The sequence below is a fragment of the Alosa pseudoharengus genome, unplaced genomic scaffold, assembly GCF_046254945.1.
Source record: "Alosa pseudoharengus isolate Yale_2024_CS ecotype anadromous, Long Island Sound unplaced genomic scaffold, YU_APseudo_1.1 YU_APseudo_1.1_scf_1, whole genome shotgun sequence".
NCBI lineage: Eukaryota > Metazoa > Chordata > Actinopteri > Clupeiformes > Clupeidae > Alosa > Alosa pseudoharengus.
This window is the reverse complement of record NW_027468564.1, coordinates 20,314,314-20,341,915: the sequence shown is the minus strand read 5'-3', so window position 1 is coordinate 20,341,915 and position 27,602 is coordinate 20,314,314. Positions and strand designations below refer to the sequence as shown.

Sequence of the window (27,602 nt, the reverse complement as noted above, 5' to 3'; positions counted from 1 at the left end):
GAAATCCACCACCATCTCCTTGGTCTTTGAAGTGTTGAGTTGAAGGTGATTGAGTTTGCACCACTGCACAAAGTCCTCCACCAGGCTCCTCAGTCAAAACAAGACATTCTCGCATTATTCTAATTAATTGCCCACCGAAACTATCTGTAATGGCTTTTGGCGAGTAGCCTATGGTGCCAATAGCTAACGACAGTAGGCCTACGTTAGCTAGTAGCAATGGATAAAGTTTCTAACACACATACTTTATCCCCGTCAAATGTAACTGTGGAAATAGCATCTGATATCTTACTATGTAGCTCCTCTGCTGCCAGACCGAGAGATTCTTCCTTGTTGTAATTATCTTCGGCTAAGGTCAGCTCTAGATTAGGGATGTTCTCCAATGTAATGAAGTCGCCTTCATCATCAGATTCAGGTCATCTGCAATCCGCTGTGCTTTGTCCATCTCCATTCCAATTGTAAACAAACAGCATGCTGGTTCAGTAAGTAGCCATGAGGTTACTTCTAGCATACAGCTGATTGGCCGACAAAACAAAAGAGCACTAATAGTCACGCCCAATTCAAACGCTGGTTTACTACCTGAAACTTAACCATTTTCAAAGACAAAATATACACTTTTAAAGCAACCAATGCTGTTATCTGAAACATGGAATTGCTTCTTTAGGACTTCAACTTGCACATTCTGCAAAAAAACGAAAATAACTAATTTTGAAAAAAAAAAAACTTTGCGTCTCTGCGACTTGAGCCTGTTTTGCCATGCCTGGTCACATATATGGACATTTTAGAGAGCTGACATACTTCTTCTTGGGTTTATCTGCCCCCTTGGTGGTGTCACAAAGTTGGGCTTACTTGCATTATGTGTCTGCAGGGGCACTGCTGGATAATTTAGGCCCTATAACCAACAATAATTCTGGGCCCCTCAATATATAGTATTATTGGGGAGGGAGCTTTCTGGGGCCCCCTGTCATTGATGGGCCCCCCAGCAGGATTGATTTGATCTTCACCTTATAAAGTGAAGGTTCTTGGACTTTATATGGATATTAAAGCTGTAGCAGCTGGATTAATAGGAAGTTATATGATATAGCATTGCACAACTAAGGTTGTGTATATTTGATCTTGTTGCCAGCTCAAACAATACTTTAACCCTTTGCAGACTGAACATCATCGGTACTGGGGTACCAAAATTAGACCATGTAGTCTGCAAATATGCACAGGATTAAGGTGTTGTGGATGGTCATCTACCGTACTTGATTATTTTTGTGGCACCAATAAACAATTGCATGACAACACAACAACAACAGTATAGTGTCACTGTCACTTAGTTGCATTTTAAAAGAATATGTTGACTCTGGCTGTGGAATTCAGGGAACAAACTTCCGCTAATTGTTTTTGTTTTTTAGACTTGTTTTTGTAAGTAGTAGCCTACCAACTTAAGTCTGTCAATTTACTTAGTTCTTAGTTGGTAGTTAGCATTTGATGATGATTTAACTTGTATATTTGAGTTCTAATTAGTGACATCACCTGTACTGTTTCTATTTTCTACTTCTTACTTTGACACCTCTGTTAATGGGGAGGCGTATAGCTCCAAACATGGAGTGTCATATTGACATGAAACATCAGGTGAATATGTGTTCATATCTGAACTGAACGGCACACACACACACACACAAAATCTAATTGTATTATCCCTTGTCTCTGTAGTGAGATGAGGGCTGATCTGACCGTCTGTGAGCTGAGGAACCCAGTCATCACCACCTGTGCTGTGCAGTGCATCAGCAGCTACTGGGAACAGTCTGGACTACCAAGAGAACAAACCTATCCCTCGTGTGGAAAGACATGCGGAACCCAACCAGTCGATATGAGCACACGGGATGAACACACAGGCTTGATCAACAGCAAAAGACACCTGCACACTGAAAAAACACCAAGCAGAAAGAGGAGAGAACTTGGTGAGTGTAGATTTTGTTTTTTAAAACAATAATTATTTGTATCTGTTTTTTTTTTTGAGAATTAATGTCAACAAAGAGAGCAATTACAAATATTGCTAAATATTTGTATTTATTTGTTTAAGGAAAATTCCATAGATCTCCGTTTCCAGAGGTCACCAAGTAATGTCAGTACAGAAAAAAAAAAAAAACAATTGTTTTTACATAGCTTGAGTTGCTGTAGCCAGTAATTCAGTACAGAGCTTCCAGGCAGCTACAGAGCTACACTCTGGGGGCATGTTCATGAGTCCCCATGTACATGCCCCCAGAGTGTAGCAATAGCTGCCTGGCTAATTTAGCACTGACAATACTCTGTGACCTTGTGAAAACAGAAATCCTCTGAATTTTCCCTCAAGGCTTGTGGGTGTAGTAGGCGTGCCTCTATAAGGAGTTCAGGTGTATATGGCCTTAACCATTGTTTGACCTTAAATGACGTTTCTAAAATAATTTTGATGGCACGCAGTCTCATAACACAATGAACAACACTTTTGCTATTGTCTGAGCGGCCCTCTGTAGGCAACTACTGAATCTAGGAAATTTTTAATCTGTAGGCTCCTCGCTCAGGTGGCTGTTCACTCGGCTGCTCTTCCGCTCAAATTCACGTCAGGCCGCTCCGCTCAATTTCGCTCCCCACTCCACTTCAGAATCCTCCCACTCCAGTGAAATCGCTCCACGCTCGCTCCAATTTAAAAGAGGGAGAAATAATCGACAAGCCAAATTGTCACCTTAGAAAACTTGAACTAAGAGAAACGGCAATGTCAGTCATAGAACATGTATTGTAAAAGATAGCCTAATGCAACACCGACAGTGCAACAACGAACAAGCTTGGCAGCGTACACACAAGCCTAAAACTAAAGGTATCAGTGGGATTAATTGCCTAAATAATACAGGTTCAGCATCCAGGTTTTACTTAAGCCGTACTTAAAACAGGCCATTCAAATTGCTCACGTTTTCCTTTGCTCTCCGTAGCACACTCATATTTCCGCGAAATGTGTCTTCTTAAATTCCAAAATAAATCTCACTGGAACAGTGTCACCACATAGTTGTTCTTGCTCTACGTTGTTTGTATCTAGTTGTTTTGTAGGAATAGTACGCTTGTAAGCCCTATGACTTTCAGTTTCCTTTCAAAAATATTTAGCGACTTTATCCCCAACGAACTCACTGTAACGTCGGCACGCTGGACTATGTGCTACGGACTCTGGGACAATGCATTCTGGGATACGGAGGAGAACTCTGGGGATTGTTTGTGTGTGTTAATGCCTTTATTTACTGTTTTAATGTCTGTGATTTAGTGTAGCGTGTTACCCTTTTAGGTCTTCCTCGTGTGTGATCCTTTTTGTGTGGGGGGCTGCGTCCACCCCTGTATGTGTTGTGTGTGTGTGTGTGTGTGTGTGTGTTTGACCTGCCTAGTGTGTGCTGTTTTCGTGGTCTGCATCCCTGCCCCTGTTTCTGGATGTTAGCCACTGAAAGTGGCCTCCACACCTAGCTGCGGCTAAGTCTAATCCGTTACACTACTATGGCAAGTGTCTTTGTTTTGAAATAATAGCGATCTTGGTATCATCATGAAGACATGAGTTCTGGGTGGATTTGGGTATGCCTCAGAGTCGTGGTGTGAGTGGTGCCAGAGTGAAATTGGAGCTCCTCGCTCGCTTGTGCTCCGCTCTGTCAGGTAGTTCTACTTATTGATTATTTTTTTCTTTATTGACTTATCATTGCTAAACAGATGAGGACTTGAGGAGAGTTAAAGAGAATCACAAAGCCAGTCTGAAGAGAAGGTTTGAGAACATATCTGAAGGCATCATCAAACCTGGAGCTGAGATACTCCTCAATAAGATCTACACAGACCTCTACATCACAGAGGGAGAGAGTGAAGGGGTGAATAAGGAACATGAGGTCTGGCAGGTAGAGTCAGCATCTAGACCACTAACCACAGAAGACACACCAATCAACTGCAATGACATCTTTAAGCCCTTACCTGGACAAGAGCGGTTCATCAGAATCGTGATGACCAAAGGTGTTGCAGGCATTGGAAAAACAGTCTCTGTGCAAAAGTTCATTCTTGACTGGACAGATGGGGTAGCCAATCGGACTATAGATTTTATATTTCCCCTTTCTTTCCGTGAGCTGAATTTAGTCAGGGGCGGTCAGTATAGTCTTCACAGACTCCTGCTTGAATTCCACCCTGAGCTGAAGGAGCTGAATGATGATGAAGGTTACAAAGACTGTCAGGTTGTGTTCATCTTTGATGGTTTGGATGAGAGTCGTTTGACTCTGGATCTGGAACAGAACAGTAAGTTGTCCAATGTAAAACAAACATCATCAGTGGATGTTCTGATGACGAGCCTCATTCAGGGAACTCTGCTTCCCTCTGCACTCATCTGGATAACCTCACGACCAGCAGCAGCGAGTCAAATTCCTGCTCAGTGTATTGACCAGGTTACAGAAGTACGAGGATTTAATGACCTACAGAAGGATGAGTACTTCAGGAAAAGAATCGGTGATGAGAGTCAGGCTAACAAAATCATCTCACACATTAAGGCATCCAGGAGTCTCCATATTATGTGCCACATTCCGGTCTTCTGTTGGATTGCAGCCAGTGTACTTCAGTGGATGCTGGAACAGGACAACACCCAGGAAACCCCCAAAACTCTGACTGAGATGTTCATTCACTTCTTGCTCATCCAGACCACCAGTAAGGACTTGAAGTATGAGGGAAGATGTGAGGGAAATAACAAGAAGCTCCTGGAATCACATAAGAGTGTCATACTGAAACTGGCAGAACTGGCTTTCAAGAATCTGCTTCAAGGGAATCTCATGTTCTATGAGGAAGACCTGAGAGAGTGTGGCATTGATGTCAGTCAAGCCTCAGTGTACTCTGGCATGTGTACTGAGATCTTCAAGGAAGAATCTGTGTTTCAGCAGAAGAAGGTTTACTGCTTTGTGCATCTAAGCATCCAGGAGTTTCTGGCAGCACTTCATGTCTTTCTTTCTTTTAAGAGTATGAATGAAAAACTGGGAGCACCTGAACTTTTTGTCAAGAAAGCCCAGTTACCTTTAGAAGAGTTGCTTGAGAAAGCTGCAGACAAAGCTTTGCAGAGCAAAAATGGACATCTGGATCTTTTCCTTCGTTTCCTTATGGGCATCTCATTGGAGAGGAATCATAGACTGCTGCAAGGACTACTCAGGGATCCACTCAACAGCTCAGAGAGCATCAGGAAAACATGCAAGTACATTAAGGAGCTTAACAAAGAAGATCTCTCCCCTGAGAGATGCATCAATCTTTTCTTCTGCCTACTTGAAATGAAAGATAATTCGATGCACCAAGAAATTAAAAAATATCTGGAGTCACCAAAGGATTTTAAAGGCCAGTTGTCTCCTGCCCACTGTTCAGCACTGGCCCACGTGATCCTGATGTCTGAGGAAGTGCTGGAAGAGTTTGACCTGAAGAAATACAACACATCAGATGAGGGACGCAGGAGACTGATCCCAGCTATGAAGTGCTTCAGCAAGGCACTGTGAGTTATTCAATAATAAACTGATTGATTAAATAATGTGGGCAAACATTACAAAATCTGAAATGTATGAATAATAAAAATAATGGTCTCCAATTGAGTAAAGATGGCAATTAAACAAAAAGAGTAAGAATCAAAACAATTACTTGCACCTTTATGAAAATTCTGTATTCCCGAATTCCCTTCAATATCTTACTATATCAAAACACTAACCAATCATTTGTTGGTGTATATGTAATTTTATCTCGCACTTTATTGCAGATTTTCTGAATGTAAACTATCAGTTAAATCCTGTGGAAATGTTGCTTCAGTTCTACAGTCACCAAACTCTCTAATCGAATTGGACTTGAGTAACAATGACCTGGGAGATTCTGGAGTTCAGCTTGTCTCTAAAGGTCTATCTAGTCCCCACTGCAGACTACACACATTAAGGTTGGTGTTAGAATATTTTCATTACATTATATACATTTAATATTCATACTCATAAAATAGCCTGTAGGGAAAACGGCCAAAACATCCTTCTTGTTCAATGCCTTCATCGCTGTTTTATGTTTGTTTTTAAACTTACTGTGCTACCAATATCTTGTACAACCCCTTATAGAAATTTCTGGCGATGTTGCCGCAAATTTTCAGCAAGGTCATATTTTCACATGCAAATTAGGTTTCTGGCAAACAGTTGCGGTTAACTTTTGGTAATGTTGCAGCAAATTTGCAGCAATGTCATTATGCAAATTAGGTTTGTCACCAGAAGTTCACTGGAAGTTTCCCATTATTGGCTAAGTGTGATGGCAAATCACTGGCGAACACATTTGCCACTAGTAGCAAACTTCTCATTGTTGCCAGAACTTTTGCTGGAAGTTTGCCTCTAGCGGCCAACACTGGCAAACTTCTGGTGATATTTTCTAGTGAACTCATTTGTTTCCCACAAATCACCCACAAGTTTGCTGCAAATCTGCCGCAAACATTTATTTTTTTAAGGGACGTGATAATGAAACCTAATGTCTAGCTTCTCTGTGCCAACCTTCTTGTTTTAAATAAAACCAACCGAAACACTCTCAGGTCACATGATAGACTGTGCACCGTTGCTCATTTGTCCACCAACATATAAAGCCCGGACATAGAAGCTTCTCAATGGAACAAGTCCAGACCGAATTTCCCGACCTCCTGATTTCACGCTACAAATCTTACATCTTTATGTCTATGAAAATTGTGAGGAAAAACAAGTATTTCCATACTTCCATACAAGTACATTTCCATTCAGTATACTTCACATCACATTATATTGCAGACTGGCTGGCTGTAGAGTTAGAGAGGTGACCTGTGAGGTTGTGGCTTCCATTCTGCATTCACCAAGCTCCCTGGTAGAGTTGGACCTAAGTGACAATGACCTGGGAGATTCTGGAGTTCAGCTTCTCTCTAAGGGACTGTCTAGTCCCCATTGCAAACTGAAGACATTAAGGTTGGTGTTAGACTATTGTTTACTGTTATTACTAATGAGATCCATAGCAGCATAACAGTTGTTCATCACATTTCCCCTTGTATGGAGTCAGAACAACGACATAAAGATTGTGTGCCCAATATGATTTGCACAAGTGTAGAACCGTTTTGTAACTGTGGAATTAATTTGTCTGTGTGAAAAAAAAATGCGTACCTGCAGAAATATTTTGTGCACTTGTAAAGAACCGTTTTGTAACTGTGGAATTCATTTGTCTGTGTGCAAAAAAAATGCGTACCTGCAGAAATATTTTGTGCACTTGTGAAAAACATTTGTCCACAGGGATTTAGTTTGAATGTGTGTGGAACAGCTTTATAGCTACAGGCATGGGAGAAGTGCGACATCTATCTTTCGTGTGCAAACTGGATCTACGAAGCTACAAAACTTTTTTACAGACATGAATTTTGGCAGTGTTTTGTCGTCGTTTCTGAAGAGCCAATCAGTGAATTTTGGCACTGTCTTGACTAGCTCTGTGTTCACTGTTCGCTAGCTCTGTGCCTGTCGACCAGCTCTGTTCTAGAATCTTTGCTGCCGACCCTGGTCGAGAGATGTGACTCAGTACGTCCCCTGATTGGCTAGTCAGTAGGCGATGCAATGTGTTGATTGGCTCTGCAGAAACTGTCAAGACCATGGAGGTATTATATATAACTGGAGAGAGTGACTAAGTCCCGCCCTCCATACAAATTAATGGTGGAGGCTAGGCTAGTAAATCCGGCCAATTCATAGTCAACGCCATCTTGAACACTGGAGTTCGGATCCAGCGCCAGTCGGCTCTGACCATGCGCCAAGTTCCAAAGCTGGAAATGACGCATGGACCAACGTCGATTTGTATTGGATAGTCTGTAAAAAGAGTGTCGTCCTCCAGTAAGAGGGTGGCGATAATGCACATACATTGCTTGCCACCTAACAAGAAGAAGAAAAAGTTGCTCGGGAACGCACGTGGAGTCCGAGTGGAGTCGCTCTGAAGCGCAACTTAATTTCATTGGTTAACAGTGGCCCTAACTAAGAACGGTCTGCCGGCCGTCCTGCATTCGAACATCACGTGAAATATCCGTAGTCGAACTATAAATAAACTATTCGATTTTTAGTGCCATGTGTAGCGCATTTTACAGTCTATGATTAGTTTGTTTTTTATTTTATTGTTTGCCATCTCATAGCGGGTGCTCTAAACGTATTCTAGCGTTGGCCCATGACCAAAACAAACCAATAATAGCCAGTAGCCACAATAATGACGAGCCAGAGCCCTCAATAGCCACCCTGTTTCGACGTCCCCAACACTAACCGTTAAAGAGAATGTCTGCAGACTTACTTACTACTTACGCATCCACAACATCCAATTTTCGCGCTCACCTGTCGAGTTACCATCCAAATGAGGTAGCGGAGTCACAGACGGCCAGAGCATCGCCAGGCGTCCATGTATGATTGATTGCACACTTTCCGTAAATCCTCAAATTATGTCCGGGGTCTGCTATTTATTTAGGCTTAGGCTGGTATTTGTTTGGGGCGAGGCAGACCTTTATTTCTTACATTGTGTGTTTTATTATGAGACGTGTGTTTCGTTTGGAGCGACATACCAGGCTATCAAAAGCAGACGATTTTCGGTTTGGTTTGGGACTTCATTTACTTTAGGACTGTTTTATTATATATCTAAATGTTGAGACTGATGGGCACTTAAATATAAGGGGTATTTGATGGCTCACTGTGAGGTTTCATGTAGTTGAAAAGGTGTCGGAATTTCCAGCTGTAGCCTATTGCAAGACAAGGCAGCCGCTTTCACTAATTCATTGAATGTGCTGTAATGGAAACCTTATTGTGTACCCTAAGTTGAGTTATTTTTTAATTATGCATGGTGTACTGTTATTAAATTCGTGGGCTGGAATGCCTCGCTTCAGCCTCTGGCTAGCTCAAAAGGGGGCTGCTAGTGATGGGTAGAGAGCAACGTGTTGGAGACCCATGGTGAAGGCTATAACGAGACAATTATGGGCTTTATGCCGCTGTTGTGTAATTTATTGTCTTTCATGATATTTAGGCTATTTTTGTTCAGGACAAACAACAACGAAACAAGAACAATACAATTCTCTTTATTTGTCATGCATAACCATAATATACATGTCTTCTCATAAGCTCTTCAATTACGCACTGACGTTTGGCTATAGCCACCGGATAGGTACCCGCCCACCAACATGTACGCGCATGAGAGCTCGTGCATGGAGCTGGTTCCAAATGCTCCATGCAGCGCCATATTTGAAAATGGCGTATGCTAACATGCCGAAGCTAATCTGCACGCTCTTGACCCCCTGGTCAAGACAGTGCCAAAATTCACTGATTGGCTCTTCAGAAACGACGACAAAACACTGCCAAAATTTGTGTCTGTAAAAAAGTTTTGTAGCTTCGTAGATCCAGTTTGTACGCGAAAGATAGATGTCGCACTTCTCCCGTGCCTGTAGCTGTAAAGCTGTTCCACACACATTCAAACTAAATCCCTGTGGACAAATGTTTTTCACAAGTGCACAAAATATTTCTGCAGGTACACATTTTTTTGCACACAGACAAATTAATTCCACAGTTACAAAACAGTTCTACACTTGAGCAAATCATATTGGGCACACAATCTTTATGTCGTTGTTCTGACTCCATACCCTTGGAATTATAAGCTTCTATGTTCTGAGTAGTTCTGAGATATTGTGCTTCAAAGTTTTAGAATTCCATAGTTACACTATGGAACAAACCTCTTGTATAAGGATACAGATATAATGTCCAAAAATGCATACAACTACAAGAACATCTCACTGTCTTAAATTGTCACATAATAAGATTATGTTAATAACTCAATTTTGACAAAAATGTCAGAAAGAACCTTATAATTCTAAGGGGGCACCATACGGTTTCTTTCTCTTTGCATCTTTGTGTCTGCCATAACCAAAGGACCAAGGGCTGAGAACACTAGCGTCATTTGCAGCTTCTTGTCTGCCATAACCAAAGGACCAAGGGCTGAGAACACTAGCGTCATTTGCAGCTTCTTGTCTGCCATAACCAAAGGACCAAGGGCTGAGAACACTAGCATCATTTGCAGCTTCTTGTCTGCCATAACCAAAGGACCAAGGGCTGAGAACACTAGCATCATTTGCAGCTTCTTGTCAGGCATATTCTCAAGAAGTAGCTTTAGCCTATTACAATATATTTTTGTTGAGCAAGAATGTGAAGCTTGCGCTTCTTTGTTTGTGTTTTGGATATCCATGTCTTTGTGTCCGCTTATCACACAGGCTTGGAATGTATGTTTAAGTTACATTACGTGACATTACATTAAGGAGACACTGTTGTCCAAAGTGACTTACATGTGTTAACTATATTACAAGGAATTACATTGTCCACGGAGAAACTTGGGGTTAAGTGCCTTGCTCTAGGGCACAACGGTGGAAGCTGGGAATTAAACCTGTGACTTTCGGGCTACTGCCCAGGGGTGCATTTCCCAAAACCATAGTTGCTAACCTGTTAGCAACTTAGTTGGTTGGCAATGGGAAATTGCAGTGCAGCCAACAAAGTTGCTAACTTAGTTAAAGTTAACTTAGTTAGCAACTATGGTTTTGGGAAATGCGCCCCAGTTCCTTAACCACTACACTACCACTACTAAGTTGATCTAAAGGTCAGTTTGGTGACTTGATGATAAGCAGTGGACTAACGCACGGTAACTCGTCTGATAGGCGCACTCAGAACATTTAGAACGTGCAGTGTGATAACCCCCTGTATCCCTTCATAATAAGCTTTAATAATAATAAGATTTATTTGTATAGCACCTTTCATACACAGAATGCAGCTCAAAGTGCTTTACATTTGGAGCATGTAACACAATAATAGTCAGTCAGTCATTATCAATCACTTTCACTTTTCTTCATTGCTGTGGCCATTTATGATCCAATCAGCAATATATCAGAAATATAGAAAATAACATGTAACACAGTTGTTAGAGAAGAGTCAGTCATTCCCCTTTGTTGCTGTGGCCGTTTATGATCCAATCAGCAACATATCAGAAATACTATTATAGTACTATGGATATATAAAGGCTTTGCTGACAAATGCCTAGGCTAACAAATGCTTAGGCCCCGTTGATGCGGACTCCAAGCAGCCAGCCTTAGCTTGTTCTTAGCATATGTCGCAATTTATTTGACTTTATACACAGACATTCAAGACTGGCAGCCTTAACACTGCTGGTTGCTAGGTTATGGGTATGCAGGCAAGTCTCGCCACTCTGTCTTGCATTTTGTTTATGTTTGATTTTTTACACTTCTCATAATTTTATGTACGATTTTTTTGTATTTAGTTAATCTTGTGTATGACGCTCTGTGTAGATGATATTTTCAATTGTTTTTGTTTTAGTCTTAATAATTGGACCGTTATTGGCACCATGCTGTGTGCTGCCAACAGCCATCATTCAACTTGTTAAATTGAACCAGTAATGCCTTACTGCTAACCATCTGACGTTTGTTTGGTGTGTCCCTACCTTTAGGATGACCTCTCTCTCTTTCTTTCTTTCTTTCTTTCTTTCAGGCTCTCTTGTTGTCAAATCTCAGATGATGGTTATGTTTGTCTGGCTCTCACTCTAATGTTAAACCCCTCCTGTGTGAAAGAGCTGGATGTGAGCAACAATCATCCTGGAGAATCTGCACAGAAGCTGCTATCTGCAACATTGAATGATCCTCACCATAAAGTTGAAGCACTTAGGTATGTACTCTGTAAAGTTAAAGTAGAAAGTTACTTGTTACACATAACTTTATTCATGGATTTATTTTCATGTTTGAATGTTTTTTTATATGTGTGTTTGTATTGTGTTGATACCAAAGTCTGGTAAAAATTTCACATGACTAACCTCATGGGAAATGTACAGTATTCACTGGCATGTTCAATACTTATAAGTATAAGTATATATATACTATTTTGATCCTGTGAGGGAAATTTGGTCTCTGCATTTATCCCAATCCGTGAATTAGTGAAACACACTCAGCACACAGTGAACACACAGTGAGGTGAAGCACACACTAATCCCGGTGCAGTGAGCTGCCTGCTACAACAGCGGCGCTCGGGGAGCAGTGAGGGGTTAGGTGCCTTGATCAAGGGCACTTCAGCCGTTCCTACTGGTTGGGGTTCTAACCGGCAACACTCCGGTTACAAGTCCGAAGCGCCAACCAGTAGTAATAAGTAATTCTTATTTCCCCCACTGTATTCATAATTGGAAGATGTTTCTAACTGCAGGAAGATGTGTAGCTGAAGGAGTAATATGTTGGTGTATGTTTTATCTCACACTGTCTTGCAGATTTGCTGAATGTAAACTCTCAGATGAATCATTTGGAAATGTTGCTTCAGTTCTACAGTCACCAAACTCCCTGATAGAGCTGGACCTGGGTAACAATGACCTGGGAGATTCTAGAGTTCAGCTCCTCTCTAAGGGACTGTCTAGTACCCACTGCAAATTGCAGACATTAAGGTTGGGGTTTCTTTTTATTATTTTCTGGTGTTTTTGGTGTAATGTTGGGAATTATTTTCATTACATCACATTACATTATCACAGTCACTGATGTTGAAGTTGAATCAAGACTCCAGAGTAAGCATGAACTTTCTCTGAACATATGAACATAACCAGTTCATCACATGAACATAACATCAGTATGAACACTGTATACTGAACAAAATAAACACAACATATAGTCCTTCATGAGTTGGTTGGAAGTACAGGTAAGATACCAAAGCCAGAATCTCCTTTGCTCTGCCTCATCAGACACTCCCACGCTTTTCAAGAATGATCCACAAACCCTTTGAATACAATGTTAATTGTAGAAACCTATTTGATAAACCAGGAACTGTCAATCGATTAAAAAAAATAATCTAATTAATTACATACTCTGTGATTAATTAATCTAAATTAATCGCATATATAATTTTTGCTGTGAAAGTATTTTAAATATTTAAATTCAAATGAATCATTGAATAATCAGCATTAATGACAAGAAGTAGTAGTTCAAAAACTATTTTATTATTATTTTCACTGTTCAAATAATTGCCATAATAATCTTTGATATGACCTAATATGCTGAGGAAATAAATTCAATGTGCTTCAAATTCAAATAAATTCAAAATAAAGTGCTTCGGGAAGAATTATTTTTTTACATACAAGGCATTTCAGGCCACAGATATGACCTAGGGGACACAATGAAAATAAATTAACACTCCCCTCAGTGTCAACACTTATTTCTTTGCATTGATGTGCGACTATAGAGTTGATGAACTCCGGTGATATGCAAATTCTTTGCTGCAGACATTGCAGAGGACTTTATTTTCAACAATTTATTTTTTTAACACCATCAGGCCGTTTTTTAAAAGTAAATGTTCCAATCAATGATCCAAGCAACACGTTTTCTTCTCTCTCCTTCATTTTACGGTCTAATTTTTACTGATTAGAACGGGTCAAAGGTCATACAGAATCGATTAATCTGCACTATTTTTTTTAATCAGTTATTTTTTCTCAAATTAATTAATCGAAATTAATCCGTTATTTTGACAGCCCTAATATATATATATATATATATATATATATATACTGACATGGAATTTGCTTCAAATGATGTTGAAAATGACATGTAAATAGAAGGTTTTAGAAATCAGTAGCACTACAGAACACTGCTGTCAGATTTCCAATGATGCAATGATTTCTTTCTGACAATTTCTTTAAGAGCTGTCTAGTTTCTAATCACTGGTGGCAGTAATTGTCCTTTACAAAGGACACTACATGGTAGCTGATAGCTGACCAGCCTGCTTCTCTGCACTCAGCTGTCAGGTCTAAGTACTGGTCTTTCTTCCTCTTAAAGGCTGCCTCCATCCCTCCCTCCCTGTTCTGTGGCACTCCTCCCACTCCAACGCGTTGTTGTTGATGTGTGCTCAACACACAGCTTACGTGTCTCCGCCAGCTTCCACAGGACGCAGTCATGACTCCACCTGTACCGACCCTGTGCCAGAGCTGTTTTGCAGCTGGATATCTACTGCAGGCTTGGGTCCTGGACATTACAGAGTGGGCAGTTTTCCTCTGAGCCATACCATATGCACAGGTTGCTGGGACTCTGAAGAGTGTCACCTAATGAGGAGGCTCAACCTGGCGGGATCTTCCTGTTGATCACTCCCTCCCAGGAGTCCAGCGTCCTTACTGTCCGAGGCTGAGCGCTTTGATTTTATATTGCTCCTCTTCTGACCTGACCACCTCAGATATTACCAGCTCATTCTTCTCCTTCCTTGTGCCTTCTGACCACATCTTGGGAACAGTCCCCCCAGTTCTGCCTGCCGGAGCCCTACCAACAATCTTGTGGTGTTTCAATCTGTTGATGGCCTGGTCAACAGCTTGCTCCGCCCTCCACTTGTGACCTGTTCTGACCAGGGCGATTGACTTCAGTGGTAGCTGAAGTGCATTCTTCTTAAACAGGCCTGTGCTGGAGAGGCTCTGGGATAGGCCCAGCCATTTGCAGATGTAGTTGTTGGCTTTTGAGTATGTGTTCAACACTGTGGAGGTGGAGATCTCACACATCTTGATAGGCCACATCAGGTGCTGGTATAAGGTGAACTGGTAACACCAAACATTGAATTTCTCAGGGAGATGACCTTTCCAGGCCTTCACAAAGCTGGTTTGTGATTGTGTTGGTCATATGTTTGTTCGACAGCTCAGCGATGTTCAGCTTCCCCAGACTTCGGCTAGGTTGCTCTGCCAGTAACAGTATCCTATCTCCATTTACCATGAAAGAGATGAGGTTGTTCCTGACACCTTTCCGAATGGAGAGACTGTGAGACTTAGAAGGTTTAATTCTCATCCTGGCCCATGTGAAGAGTACTTCAAGCCTTTTGAGGAGCCGGGTGGTGCAGGCTGCTGTTTGGAGGAGGGTTGTTACCTCATCCATGTAACTCTGCAAGGTCATTGGCTAGACCATGTTCTTACTCTTCGACCTTCTGTCTCCCGCCCATCAGGATAATTTCTAAATCTGCTGTGAAAAGGATGGGAGAAATTGAGCATCCCTTTGCAATGTGCTTTTCCAGCTGGTACCAGTCAGTCGTGGCTTCCTGTGTTGTATAGCTGCCAAAGTAGCTTGATACCAGGTTCTGGATGCAGGTTGGTATATGGAAGAACTCAAGGGCAAAGCTGATTAGCTGGTGGGGAACTGAGCCATATGCATTTTCTAGATCCAGCCAGACTACTTGGAGATCTGGCTTTACACACTTGGCTGTCTGGATCTGCCCAGGAACCCTGGAATGCCTGCCTTCTGGCAACTGCTGTCGGCAACACGGGTCCTTGTTCCGGTGTATCTACATAATGAAGTACAGTGCAACAAGCTATGTAACAATATGGAATATCACATACTTATGTTGTCCATGAGAAGTGCTTGTTACAATACTTTGCCAAAGTGGCCTCTCTCTTTGCCTGGCAAAATTGCAAATTGCCTGGCTTCATGTTCCGGTAGCGACTTCTTCCTCTTGGTGCAGTGGGAAATCCTGACTTTTGTATCATCAGCTTAATATCAGTCCATTTGAGAATAGATTAGATTAGATTAGATAAAATTCAACTTTATTGTCATTTAGCAGAGTACAGGTGCAGAGCCAATGAAATGCAGTTGACATCCAACCTTAAGTTCAAAGAAGTGCAGGTAGAGTATGGTTGTGTAGACCATTGTTTCCCAACCTTGGGGTCGGGACCCCATGTGGGGTCTCCTGAAATTCAAATGGGGTCGGCTGAGATACTGGATTGACCAGTACATTACATGAAAATATACATACATTAAATAAAAAATATAAAATAAAAAAAACACGTAATCAGGTCCTTCATTAAAATCTGTCTACATAAATCATGCTTGATCAATGTTCCAAACAAAGTAGCAAAACAACCACACACACAAAGGTAGCCAAACAAATTAGCTTGCTAGGACATTTGGGGAAAATCAAAGTACCACTCTCGACTGGGTGTTACAACAGAGAGTGTGAATGATTGGGATCGCCAACATTTTGTGACATCAAAATAGGGTCACCTGCCAAAAAAGGTTGGGAACCCCTGGTGTAGACAATAGAGATTAATAATGTACAGTGAATAGTTGGATAAACACAGGTTTTTCAGATGACATGTCTACAGAGATAAATAGAGTATACATGTTGAGTATAGACAGACATTCTATATATATATATATATATATATATATATATATATATATATATATATATATATATATATTTATCTCTGTAGACATGTCATCTGAAAAACCTGTGTTTAAATAGTATATTGTACAGGTTTATGGGCAGGCTATATATAATGTATAATATGGGGTGTTAACAGTGAAAGGTCATAGGCTGTACCTGAGCTAACCCACTAACACAAATTTGAAGTTTGTGTACCCTACAAAATCTTGGAGAAATAAGCCTTTTGTGTGCATAGTACAAATCGAATATCTTTACGGCAATCTATGAAAATTGTGAGGAAAAATGTGTTGCATTTACATTTTCATTCAGCATACATATGACATTATATTGCAGACTGGCTGGCTGTACAGTTACAGAGAAAACCTGTGAGACTGTGGCTTCCATTCTGCATTCACAAAACTCCCTGGTAGAGTTGGACCTAAGTGACAATGACCTTGGAGACTCTGGAGTTCAGCTTCTCTCTAAGGGACTGTCTAGTCCCCATTGCAAACTGAAGACTTTAAGGTTGGTGTTAGAATATTCTTCATTGTTATTACTGATAAGGACCATGGCAGCATAACAGTTGTTTATCATATTTCCCCATTTGCAAAAGTACCAGTGAACATAAAGTTTCTCCTCATTTTCTCTTTCTGCGTCTTTCTGTCTTCCATAACCAAAACACCAATGGCTGAGAACGCACCATTTGCAGCTTCTTATGAGACATATTCTGGAGAAGTAGCTCTAGTCTTTTACAAAGAATGGGCATGCAATCACTGAGCAAGAATGGTACACAAACGTTTCTATGTTTATATTTTGGATATCCAACTCTTTGTATCAGGGCTCAGGGCTGTTGGTAGTAGTGTCAGGCTGGTGTGTTGAACATACACTGTAAAAAAAGTGGACAGAGTTACTTCTTTAGGACTTGATTGGAGAGAAGTAAAGTCAATTTGAATCAGTTTCCTGTTGGGCACTGGTCTGTACTGTGTAGCCTAAAGGTCAGTTTGGTGATGGGACGTAAGCATGGTAACTCATCAGGTATCCGCACGCAGAAAATTAAGAACGTTATTGTTATTTTTTACTTTTAGTAGGTCATTTGTTCAGACATAATCCCGATCCAACAAAAATAGATTGTCTTCCAGCCTCTTATTCAGACAATACAGTTACTCCTCTAAGAACGTTATTGTTATTTTTTACTTTTAGTAGGTCATTTGTTCAGACATAGTCCCGATCCAACATAAATAGATTGTCTTCCAGCCTCTTATTCAGACAATACGGTTACTCCTCTTTGAAGTAACCATATTGAAAGTCTGCACATACATGACAGATGGAGAGCTCTTCAGATGGCCAGCAATGCTACTGGGTTGGTCTGCTATTGCTGTGTGTTGTTCACACCAACATTCAACATTGCCCATGGACATTACAACTGGTTACATTTAACCAGTTAGGATGACCTCTATATATATATATATATATATATATAAATAATATATATGTTTCTCTCTCTCTTTCTTTCAGGCTCTCTAGTTGTCAAATCACAGATGAAGGTTATGTTTGTCTGGCTCTCACTCTGATGTTAAACCCGTCCTGTGTGAAAGAGCTGGATGTGAGCAACAATAGTCCTGGAGAATCAGCACAGAAGCTGTTATCTGCAACATTGGAGGATCCTCACCATAAAGTTCAAGCAATGCGGTATGTTCTGCTTTTTTTGTACCGACTTTAACTCAATGACCTCAAAAAACAGATCTGTGAAAACTCGCTGAATTTCTCCTTTAAGATTTGCCTTTTATTGTTGCCAGTTCAAGGCACATATTTACAATAATCATGGTTTTAATCAGCACAATTTGATATACCACACCTGTCAGGTGCTGTATTATCTTGGGAAAGGTGAAGTGCCCACTAACACAGATTTAAAGTTTGCACACATCTTATATTTTAAATACAATTTATATGAAGAAAAACAAGTGTTGCATTTACATGTTTGTCCAGTATACTTCACATCTCATTGTATTGCAGACTGGCTGACTGTAGAGTTACAGAGAATACCTGTGGTATTGTGGCTTCGATTCTACGGTCACCAAACTCCCTGGTCGAGTTGGACCTAAGTACCAATGACCTGGGAAATTCTGGAATTCAGCTTCTTTCTAAGGGACTGTGTAGTCCCCATTGCAAACTGAAGACATTAAGGTTGGTGTTAGACTATTCCTTATTGTTATTACTGATGAGAGCCATTGCAGCATAACGGTTGTTCATCACATTTTCTCATTTGCACAAGTAGTGAACATACAGTTTCTCCTTATTTTGTTTTCTCTCTGCGTCTTTCTTTCTTCCATAACCAAAACACCAAGGCCTAACAAAGCTAGCGCCATTTGCAGCTTCTTGTCAGACATATTCTATGAGGCAGCCCCAGAAATTTCAGAAATATAGTTTATCCACCTTATTAGAGTGTATCCTCTTCTCAAAATGTTTTATTCACCAATTGCAACTTTTAACATTCACAAATCACACTGTATTATCCACATTCAGAATATGTACACTCTAAGAACCATTTAATACCACTGGTATCATTATAAACATTGGGAAAATAGCCTCCACCATCATCAAACATGTTCTGAATGCCTTTTTTTAAAACTCTGATATCACATGGCACAGCCCACTTCACATAATTAATAGTTTACCCACCTCTTATTTTAACACTACTTCCCTGTGGCTAAGGTATGGTAAATGCAAATCTAATGTCATCCCTCTACTTATCTCTGTAGCCTACATGTCCTGATCTAGTTTCTAGTAGTTTTGTGCATGCCATATTTGTGTGAACAGGTAACAGACCAGAAAGTGAAAGCCAGATATGAGTTGTTTTTCCCCCAACAGTTTCATTGGCATTGCCATTGAGTATATTGGCTGAAAATGTTTCACAGGGATTGCATAGATAAACTGAATTAGAAAACATATTTTCATTTACAGTCTTAAGATTCTCATATTTGACCTCCAACAATTTAGCCAATGGCTTTGCAGCTTTTGATTGCTGTTTTATTGAGATTTCCCAGTGATATATGTATGTGTTAATTCATGTGCAAAACTCTGTTCTAAAACCGTAATTTCTCTTGCAGACTTGCTGGATGTAATCTCAGTTCTGTTTCCTGTAAGATTCTGACCTCAGTTCTGCAGACACCAAACTCCCTGATAGAGCTGGACCTGAGTAAAAATGGCTTTCAAGATTATGGAGTTGTTCTTCTCTGTAAGGGTTTGAATAATCACAACTGCAAACTGCAGATTTTGAGGTATGCTAAGTGCCCAGACAATAACTTCGTCCATTAGATTTCTGGTACACTATCCCTTTGATGAGATCTCCAGGGAGCCTGTTTGTGCAGTCAGACTCTTCACAGCAGAATAGTGCACCACACAGTTAAACCTCACATCAGGTGATGTCCTGAATCCTGGAGTCTTAAGTTATAGAAGGTCTTTATAGTGATAAACACAAGCAGTGATATGCAATGAAATTATATAGTAATACAGCTGTGGCCACCTCCACAGTCTTGGCTAGACTCACGCACCAAACACACATAATTGATTGGTTCTCGCGTTTATAAATCATAAATGAGAACCAACTTTGTTTCACTTGCCTCAGCAATTTGATTTATTTTCGTCCAATCAGGGCTAATTTCGCCCCCATTCAACCTTAATATGAGCGAAGCGAAATTTCACTGTGTGGAAACGTACTGTAAAGCCACTGTAAATAAGACATCAGTTGTTTCTCCCAACAATTTGAGTATAATGTCTGAACATGTTTCAGGACTGCGTAGACAAATTGAATTTGAAAGCATATTTTAATTTACAGTCTTAAGATTATCTCTGATTTGTCCAGGAACAATTTAGTCAAGGAAATGGCAGCTTTAGAACTATTTTATTGAGCTTTCCATTGATTGGTGAATGTGTTTATTTGTGTGCAAAACTCTCTGTTCTAAAACAGTAATTTCTCTTGCAGACTAGCTGGTTCTGAACTCAGTTCTGTTTCCTGTAAGAGGCTGACCTCAGTTCTACAGTCACCAAACTCCCTGATAGAGCTGGACATAAGTAAAAATGATTTTAGAAATGACGGAGTTGATCTTCTCTCTGAGGGTCTGCGTAATCCGAACTGCAAGCTGCAGATTCTGAGGTAAGTGCTTTGATGACGCCTCCAGAAAGCCTGTGCAGTCAGACTCTTCACAGTGGAATAGTGCATACAAAAAATATTATTCTTATTTATTGATTGCCATCTCTCTCAGACATGGTAATCCTGGCACAATTCAACACAACACTGTTGATTTGTATCAGGCCTGTTTTACACTACATTATGCCACATCTCATCTCTCTCTCTCTCTCTCTCTCTCTTTCTTTCTCTCTCTCTCTCCCTCCCTCTATATGTGTGTCTGTTTCTCTCTCTCTCTCTCTCTCTTTCTCTCTCTCTCTCAGGCTCAGTAATTGTGGAATCTCAGATGAAGGTTATGTTTGTCTGGCTCTCACTCTGATGTTAAACCCCTCCTGTGTGAAAGAGCTGGATTTGAGCAAGAATCATCCTGGAGAATCAGCACATAAGCTGTTATCTGCTACACTGGAAGACCCTCAACGCAAAATTGAAACACTTAAGTATGTACTCTTAAGAAACCAAAATATCTAGTTGAAGTCCTGGTTTTACACCTACATTTTTCTTCTCAGACAGTATTCACATTCACAAGGGTATATAACAGAGTATTTCTTGAGGTAGGTCGTATGTTCTCCACACATAATATTTTATACGTACAAATACAATCTAAATGGGTCCAGTATTGACTTAAAGCTCTGAAACGGCTGTGCAATGTAAACCTACTGTATATGGTAAGCAGGTATATCAGTAAGTAAACATTTTTATTTTCCCACCTACTGCAAAAAACTCATGTGTCCATTTCACTTAAGAACCATTTAGCAAATTACATGGTCACTTTATAGAGAGATCTGTTATCTAGTGGTCTGTGTATGTGTTTATTCATGTGCAAAATAATACAGTAATTTGTGTTGCAGACTTGCTGGTTGTGAACTCAGTTATGTGTCCTGCAAGAGTCTGGGCACAGTTCTACAGTCACCAAACTCCCTGATAGAGGTGGACCTGAGTTACACTGGCATTGGAGATAAAGGAGTTGAGCTTCTCTCTGAGGGTCTGCGTAGCCCCAACTGTAAACTGCAGATCCTGAGGTAAGTGCTGTAACTTCGTCCATTAGATATCTGGTACACTATCCCTTTGATGAGATCTCCAGGGAGCCTGTTTGTGCAGTCAGACTCTTCACAGCAGAATAGTGCACCACACAGTCAAACCTCACACCAGGTGATGTCCTCAATTAGGGACTCTTAAGTCAAAGAAGGCTTTATTGACAAACATAGGCAATTTTAGGGTATTTTAGGGTATGCTCAAGCACCCCTAAATTTAATCTCAGCACCCCTAAACAAATAAGTAATTGTGTGCACAGATTCACCACAGGTGTGCTCATGTAGTCTGACTTGTAGGGCCCTATTTTAGCTCTAAAATGCATGGTCACTAGCGAAAAGCTTAATTAAATTGAGTGGGTTGTCCAGTCCATATTGGGAGTGGTTTTGTTATCAAACGTCAGGCGGATGGTGCAACAAGGTGTTCCTATGTTTCTTAATCAGTCATGGGTGTGTTTTGGGCGTAACATAATTTAACCCTTAGAACCCGATTGACGCAAAGTGTGTCAAAAAACACACCCTTTCTTCTCTGTTGCATTGCTCCGGAACTGTTCATCGCAGCGAGATGAAACCTTTATTGCATGACAGAGCAGAAGTGGGGCTTTCCAACGAGACTACGCACTTGTCTGTACGATCAACTATGAAAATAAAAAAAGCATGAAATTAAATAAAATTGCATCATATTTACAGTCTATATTTCTCTGCATTCACCTGCACACCCATTACTCTGATTTGAATTACTTGCGAACCCGTGATCGCATAGATATGGCACGCATATCAGATGAAAGAGGAGACACAGGGATATCTTTTGGTACCATGTATATCGATCCTTCTGGCTTATAAAAACAGACAAAGTGACTGCAAAATAATAACGTCATGTACACAAACCAACGCTGCACACCCATAACTCTCGTTTGAATTACTCGCGGACCCGTGATCGGATAGATATGCCACGCATGTCAGATGAAAGAGGAGACACAGAGCTATCATTTGATACCATCTGGGCTATAACACAGACGAAGTGACAGCAAAATAATAACTTCATATAGCTGGACTTACCCCACGTTTTTGTCTGTTTATAATTCAACGCTATCATGTGTTTCTCTATGGCAAAGCATAGTTCATAATCCGGTTTTGAGATCCTAGCAAAATCCTCCATGGCATCCAATTCAAGGCTCACATTGCATCCCAATTTGTTCAACAAATAAACACCTTACTTTGTTCATGGCAATGCAGTAAAAAGTTGTTGTAGAGAATCATTATGAGTGCATACACCATAGGCACACACAGGCTAACACGCAAACTCGGGTCAAGTCAGGTCAGATCAGTTCGTGTCACAGATATGGAGCGCAGAAAGGTCATTTTTCATCACTAAATAAAAAAAAATATTTTTCTTATGTTAATTTCAAAATTAAACATTTCAAAATTAAATCAATGCAAGTATTAATACATGAAATTGTGGCAGATTTGGGTAGCCTAGACTCTGCTGAAAAAAACTATATATAGCATGTGTGTATGGCACTTACAATGACCAGGATAAATCCTTCTAACTAAAGGTAGTGGAAATGCCCTTAAAACAGTCTAGGGTTCTAAGGGTTAAACCAATGAGAATGACATCTGTCATTCCATTTAACAGCAGCAGCGCAACTTCAAACAGCGCATCAGTATTTTGATAGTCAACGGCGCATTTGAAGGAATCTGCTTGCAGGTGAGACCATATGGAACAGGTATTGCCACTCATTGGTGACAGGTAAACACACAGAGTGACCTAAGTCTCAGCATTGTTTGACACTGCTTTGATATCAAACCATGAATATAGGAATATGAATTGATTATAAACTATGAATATATCTTGATGCCTCTTGCAATGGACCAGATAGGCTAGCCCAGACATTACTGTAGCTTGACAACAACAAACAAGCTAGTCTAGCAAAAATAATGCTGTCAATAATCGGAATTAGTGAATTCCGCGAGAAGACCAGTGAAGCTTGTTGATTAATTTATTATAAAGTCATAGCTCAAAGGATGAGACAGACATGCTGATGTGCTAACTGTTGCCTACGGGGATATTCTATTCAAGGGACATAACTACAGCCTATAAAAATAGTTAGCTCACCAAACTACAACCTTCTGTGTCATCACACAACTTTACACTTTGCGAGATAAATTGGTAACTACTTCAATTATAAAATAAACTATCAATAAAGTAATGCAAATAATAAGCCAATATGATTAGAACAAATTAAACTGCTAGACTATTAGAAAACACCTGTTATACTACAATTGCTGTTGACAGTCACTCACAGTATATTTTGGTGATAACACATAATCATAAAGGGTCCCTAACACCATTCAAAATAAATAAATAGGCTACAGTTCAAACAATCGTCGCTCATTGGAGTCGCTCATTGGGGCCAAGGCGTCACTAGACCCTTTTTACTGGGGCACGGGCCCCAGTATTGATTTGCTGTGTCCCAGACTATTCTGCATGTATAGATGGCCAAGATAGCTATAGTTTATCTTAGATTAACTAGCTGAACAACACAGGTGACCACTACTGCATAATTTCATAGTGCTGAAATGTCAAGGTTCTGAACATGCCCCCAGAGTGTAGTACTGTAGCTGCCTTACAGTTCTAGCTGTTGGCTGCAGCAACTTGAGCTAGGTACAGCTGATTGTTTAGGGTTTTTTTTGTACCGACAGTACTCAGTGGCCCCAAGAAACAGAGATCTATGTGGAAAATTGCCGGCATTCTCCTTTAAAAACAGAAAATGTCTCTCTTGCCATCAGAGTGCTACAGAAAGTTCCATTCACATAAATGGGCCTTCCCAGCGTTAGGAGGTCTGTTAAAACTGTATAATTACCTCTACTAAGTATATAATGACCGCTGTCAATGGCAACGGGTTTTGTGCTTTTGATTCATGTCTTTCATATCAATTTGCATTCACTTATTGCAATGGATTTTCATTGAAAGTGAAAGTTAGCAAGTAAGACCTATTTGTTTTCTCAGCGGAAGCCACAAAACAGTAAAAAAAAATAATTTTAAAAGGCCTGTTTTGGCAAATAGCCATGTAATAAGCGGGATAATGCCTCCGCTGCACATCGGAGTTCTGTTTACGTTATTATGGCAGACAATACGTTATCCCTTACGTAAAATATAATACACACTGCTTATTGGCACATAAGAGTATGTTTTTATTACTAATTTATTTGCTTCATAATCTCTCTCTCATCCCATAACCCTAAACAAGTTCCATTTTTTGCAATACACAATCCTGACCGAACTATATGAGAAATAGAAAGACATTTGACTGCTAGTGGCCATCTAGCTGAAAGACTGCTGAATTGTATTTGAATGTAATGACTCTTGAATGCAGCAAATTGTAATCAGGCATTTGTTCACATAGCTTTGCATTTTTCTCTTTATTTAAGTAGATAGATCTGCATCTCTTTTTTTCAAAGGACCTTTGGAGTGAATCAAAGCTGTCTGCTGTTTTTACATTCTTAATTATCATCCATGGTAACTCTTTGTTTCCCTTTCAGTCTGCGTGGAAGTGAAATCTCAGATAAGAGTTGTGGATTTCTGGCTTCGGCTCTGAAGTCAAATCGCTCCCACCTGAAACAACTGGATCTGTGCCAAAACCATCTTGGAAGATCAGTACTGAATCAGTTTTCTGCTACACTGAAGGATCGTCGCTGTGCACCGAAGATACTCATGTATGTACAGTATGTAAACAAAATGAGAATACAGTATCCAGGATCAGGATGCTAGAGAGCAATCAGTAGTTCGGAGTCATGATGCTCTATGTGGCAGTGGACCAGTGTGTCCCTGGTAGCACATTTTATTTGTCTGTTGGTATTCTGGCAATTCATCACTTAAAATCCACAAGAATGACAAAATAAAAGGGGGTAGAGAAAGAGATGGGGTGGGATCGGGAAATGACCATATGGCAGAACACCTCTCTGCGTTGTAGCAAATCCATACAGGTCCAAACAGATTCAATGAGGAAAATTCCGTTTGTGAATAAAATACCAATGTCTCCAAAATCACTTCCAGATGTAGGCATAATTAAAGCATAATTCACAGAGAAAGCGCCTTTTCCATTCACATAATTCAGACATGTTTAATTTATTTTTGGAGCTGTTTGCTGAACTAAGGGCAGATTTGGAGTAGTTTTTAAGGAGTCATTACAACATTTCCTTGCACCCAGCTGTGCTGTCCTTGCACTGTAGCTTTGTTTGCTTTGTTTAACCTACATCCGTTGAAGTGATTCAGTTTTTCAACTATATCAGTTACTATATCAGCAATTATGATGTTCAAATTGTATGTGGGCATTTTGTAAGTGTGGGCTGTAACTAACAGGGAGGCTACACCAGACGCGTAACTGAGGTAAGAACAGTTTTAGAACGTATGCACCGCTATCACGTCTGGCGTATCTACTTTTATTGATTATAGTGGAATCTAAGTGCTGCACATTGTGAACTGAACGCTTCAGTTACACGCTCGGTCTAACCCCCCTGTTAAGGTGATATCTGAAGTATACCCTCTGCTAAATAAGTTCAACTAAGTCAGATTTTCTGGAATTATGTTGGACATAAATGTGCTTTATATTTCAAATACCCACCAGTTATGTTGTGTTGATCAGGATTTTCTCTCACTTCTCTGCAGATGACTGCATTGGAAAACAAGCCGGACTTTTGGTGAACTCTCTCCAGTCCCAGAGAACATCTGCACACATCTGCAACACTAGAATGTATTGTCAACAGCCTCTCATTAATCAGTTCACCTTATGTGTTAGTGATTCAAAATAAAGTATAGCTAGAATAGATAGATAGATAGATAGATAGATAGATAGATAGATACATACATACATAGACTTTATTGTCTGTTCCAAAACATTACAGAAATCATTCATTTAAAAGACATTCATACAAGATGGGGGCTGTGAAGTGTTCATTTGGTGTTAAGAATGGCTATTGCAGAGGGGATGAAGGATTTCTTGTAAATGTTTTTCCGGGCTAGTGGTAAGTTATACCCTCTGCCTGACAATAGTAACTGGAAGGAGTGGTGGAGGGGGTGCAAAGGGTCCTCTGTGATTTCCTGATCACTGAGGGACTGTACAGTTCATTTTGGGTTGGGGGGGGGGGGCAATTATTTTTCCAGAATAATTGATTATGCGGGAAAGTCTTGGTCTTGTTTTATGTTTGATGGTGAGTTGGTTGTACCAGGAGGAAATGTTGAATGTTGTTATATTCTGTAATGTTGTTCTGTCAGATGTACAGTATCACACAGTAATACAACTACAAAAGGGACCAACATGGAACTGCTGGCCATTCAGAATACATAAAATAAATATAATGAATAAATAAATTGAATATGTAAAATAAGGTCTCCACTTTTATTTTTTAAAATTAAAAATGAGTCATCTTTTATGCTGGAGTGGGGGGGGGGGGGTCGGGGTAAAATACCCATACACCATGGTTGGTGTTACCATGGTGCACCCAGTGCATCAAAAACTGATGAAAAGTGGCAAGTTACATGCATCAACAATGGCAGAGACAAATAAATTAATATGGTCTATTATTTCCTTCATATTGTTGAGATACATAAGATTGGGTTTCAGTTACAAATGGATGGACCTTTTGTTTGATGTGTTTTCTTTGCCTTTGTTTTCAGTGTGTTTTGAGTGCATTGTAAAGTGACTATGGGTTTGTGAAATGTGCTACATGTATACGCATTTTAAGTTAACTTAAAACATGTATAACTTTGAACTTCAAAAAGTTCAAAGTTATATATATATATATATATATATATATATATATATATAATATATATATATTAAGTTCAAAGACTTAGACTTAAAGAACGTAGAACTGGAACTAAAAATCCATTTAATTTTCGCCATTGAGAACTGGATTATAAGACATACCAGGGTAGACTTAAAACCAGCTATGACATAATTAAAGCAGCACTAAAAAATATTTTGCTCCCGGGGTCCCCCTACAGTTACGAAGCGCACTCTGCATAGATCTGACTTGATTGAAATACTGTTCGACTAAATGCAGCCAGACAGGAAGTTACCATGTTGTCATGTCTTCATTGAGTTATTGCAGTTGTCTTCCAGTAGACTACACAAGCTTAAACCCACCCTTATGTTTATAATTACATTCATTAGCAGATGCTTTTGTCCAAAGCTACATTGT

The 27,602-nt window shown here is 40.0% G+C and overlaps 1 protein-coding gene across 2 annotated transcripts in view; it reads left to right on the top strand.

Annotated features, from left to right (window-relative positions):
- Positions 1–26,752, top strand: part of LOC143122816 (NACHT, LRR and PYD domains-containing protein 12-like) — a 48,618-nt gene extending 21,866 nt beyond the window's left edge. For both annotated transcript variants that reach the window (XM_076283719.1, XM_076283727.1), the window contains 15 exons: positions 1,699–1,946; positions 3,706–5,497; positions 5,756–5,926; positions 6,783–6,953; positions 11,535–11,708; positions 12,298–12,468; positions 16,539–16,709; positions 17,700–17,873; positions 18,198–18,368; positions 19,292–19,462; positions 20,167–20,337; positions 20,634–20,807; positions 21,219–21,389; positions 24,942–25,115; positions 26,068–26,752. In XM_076283719.1, coding sequence (XP_076139834.1) covers positions 1,699–1,946; positions 3,706–5,497; positions 5,756–5,926; positions 6,783–6,953; positions 11,535–11,708; positions 12,298–12,468; positions 16,539–16,709; positions 17,700–17,873; positions 18,198–18,368; positions 19,292–19,462; positions 20,167–20,337; positions 20,634–20,807; positions 21,219–21,389; positions 24,942–25,115; positions 26,068–26,071 — 4,108 coding nt within the window. In that variant the 3' untranslated portion in view covers positions 26,072–26,752. The remainder of the gene's footprint in view (positions 1–1,698; positions 1,947–3,705; positions 5,498–5,755; positions 5,927–6,782; positions 6,954–11,534; positions 11,709–12,297; positions 12,469–16,538; positions 16,710–17,699; positions 17,874–18,197; positions 18,369–19,291; positions 19,463–20,166; positions 20,338–20,633; positions 20,808–21,218; positions 21,390–24,941; positions 25,116–26,067) is intronic.
- The last annotated feature ends 850 nt before the right edge of the window (positions 26,753–27,602 follow it).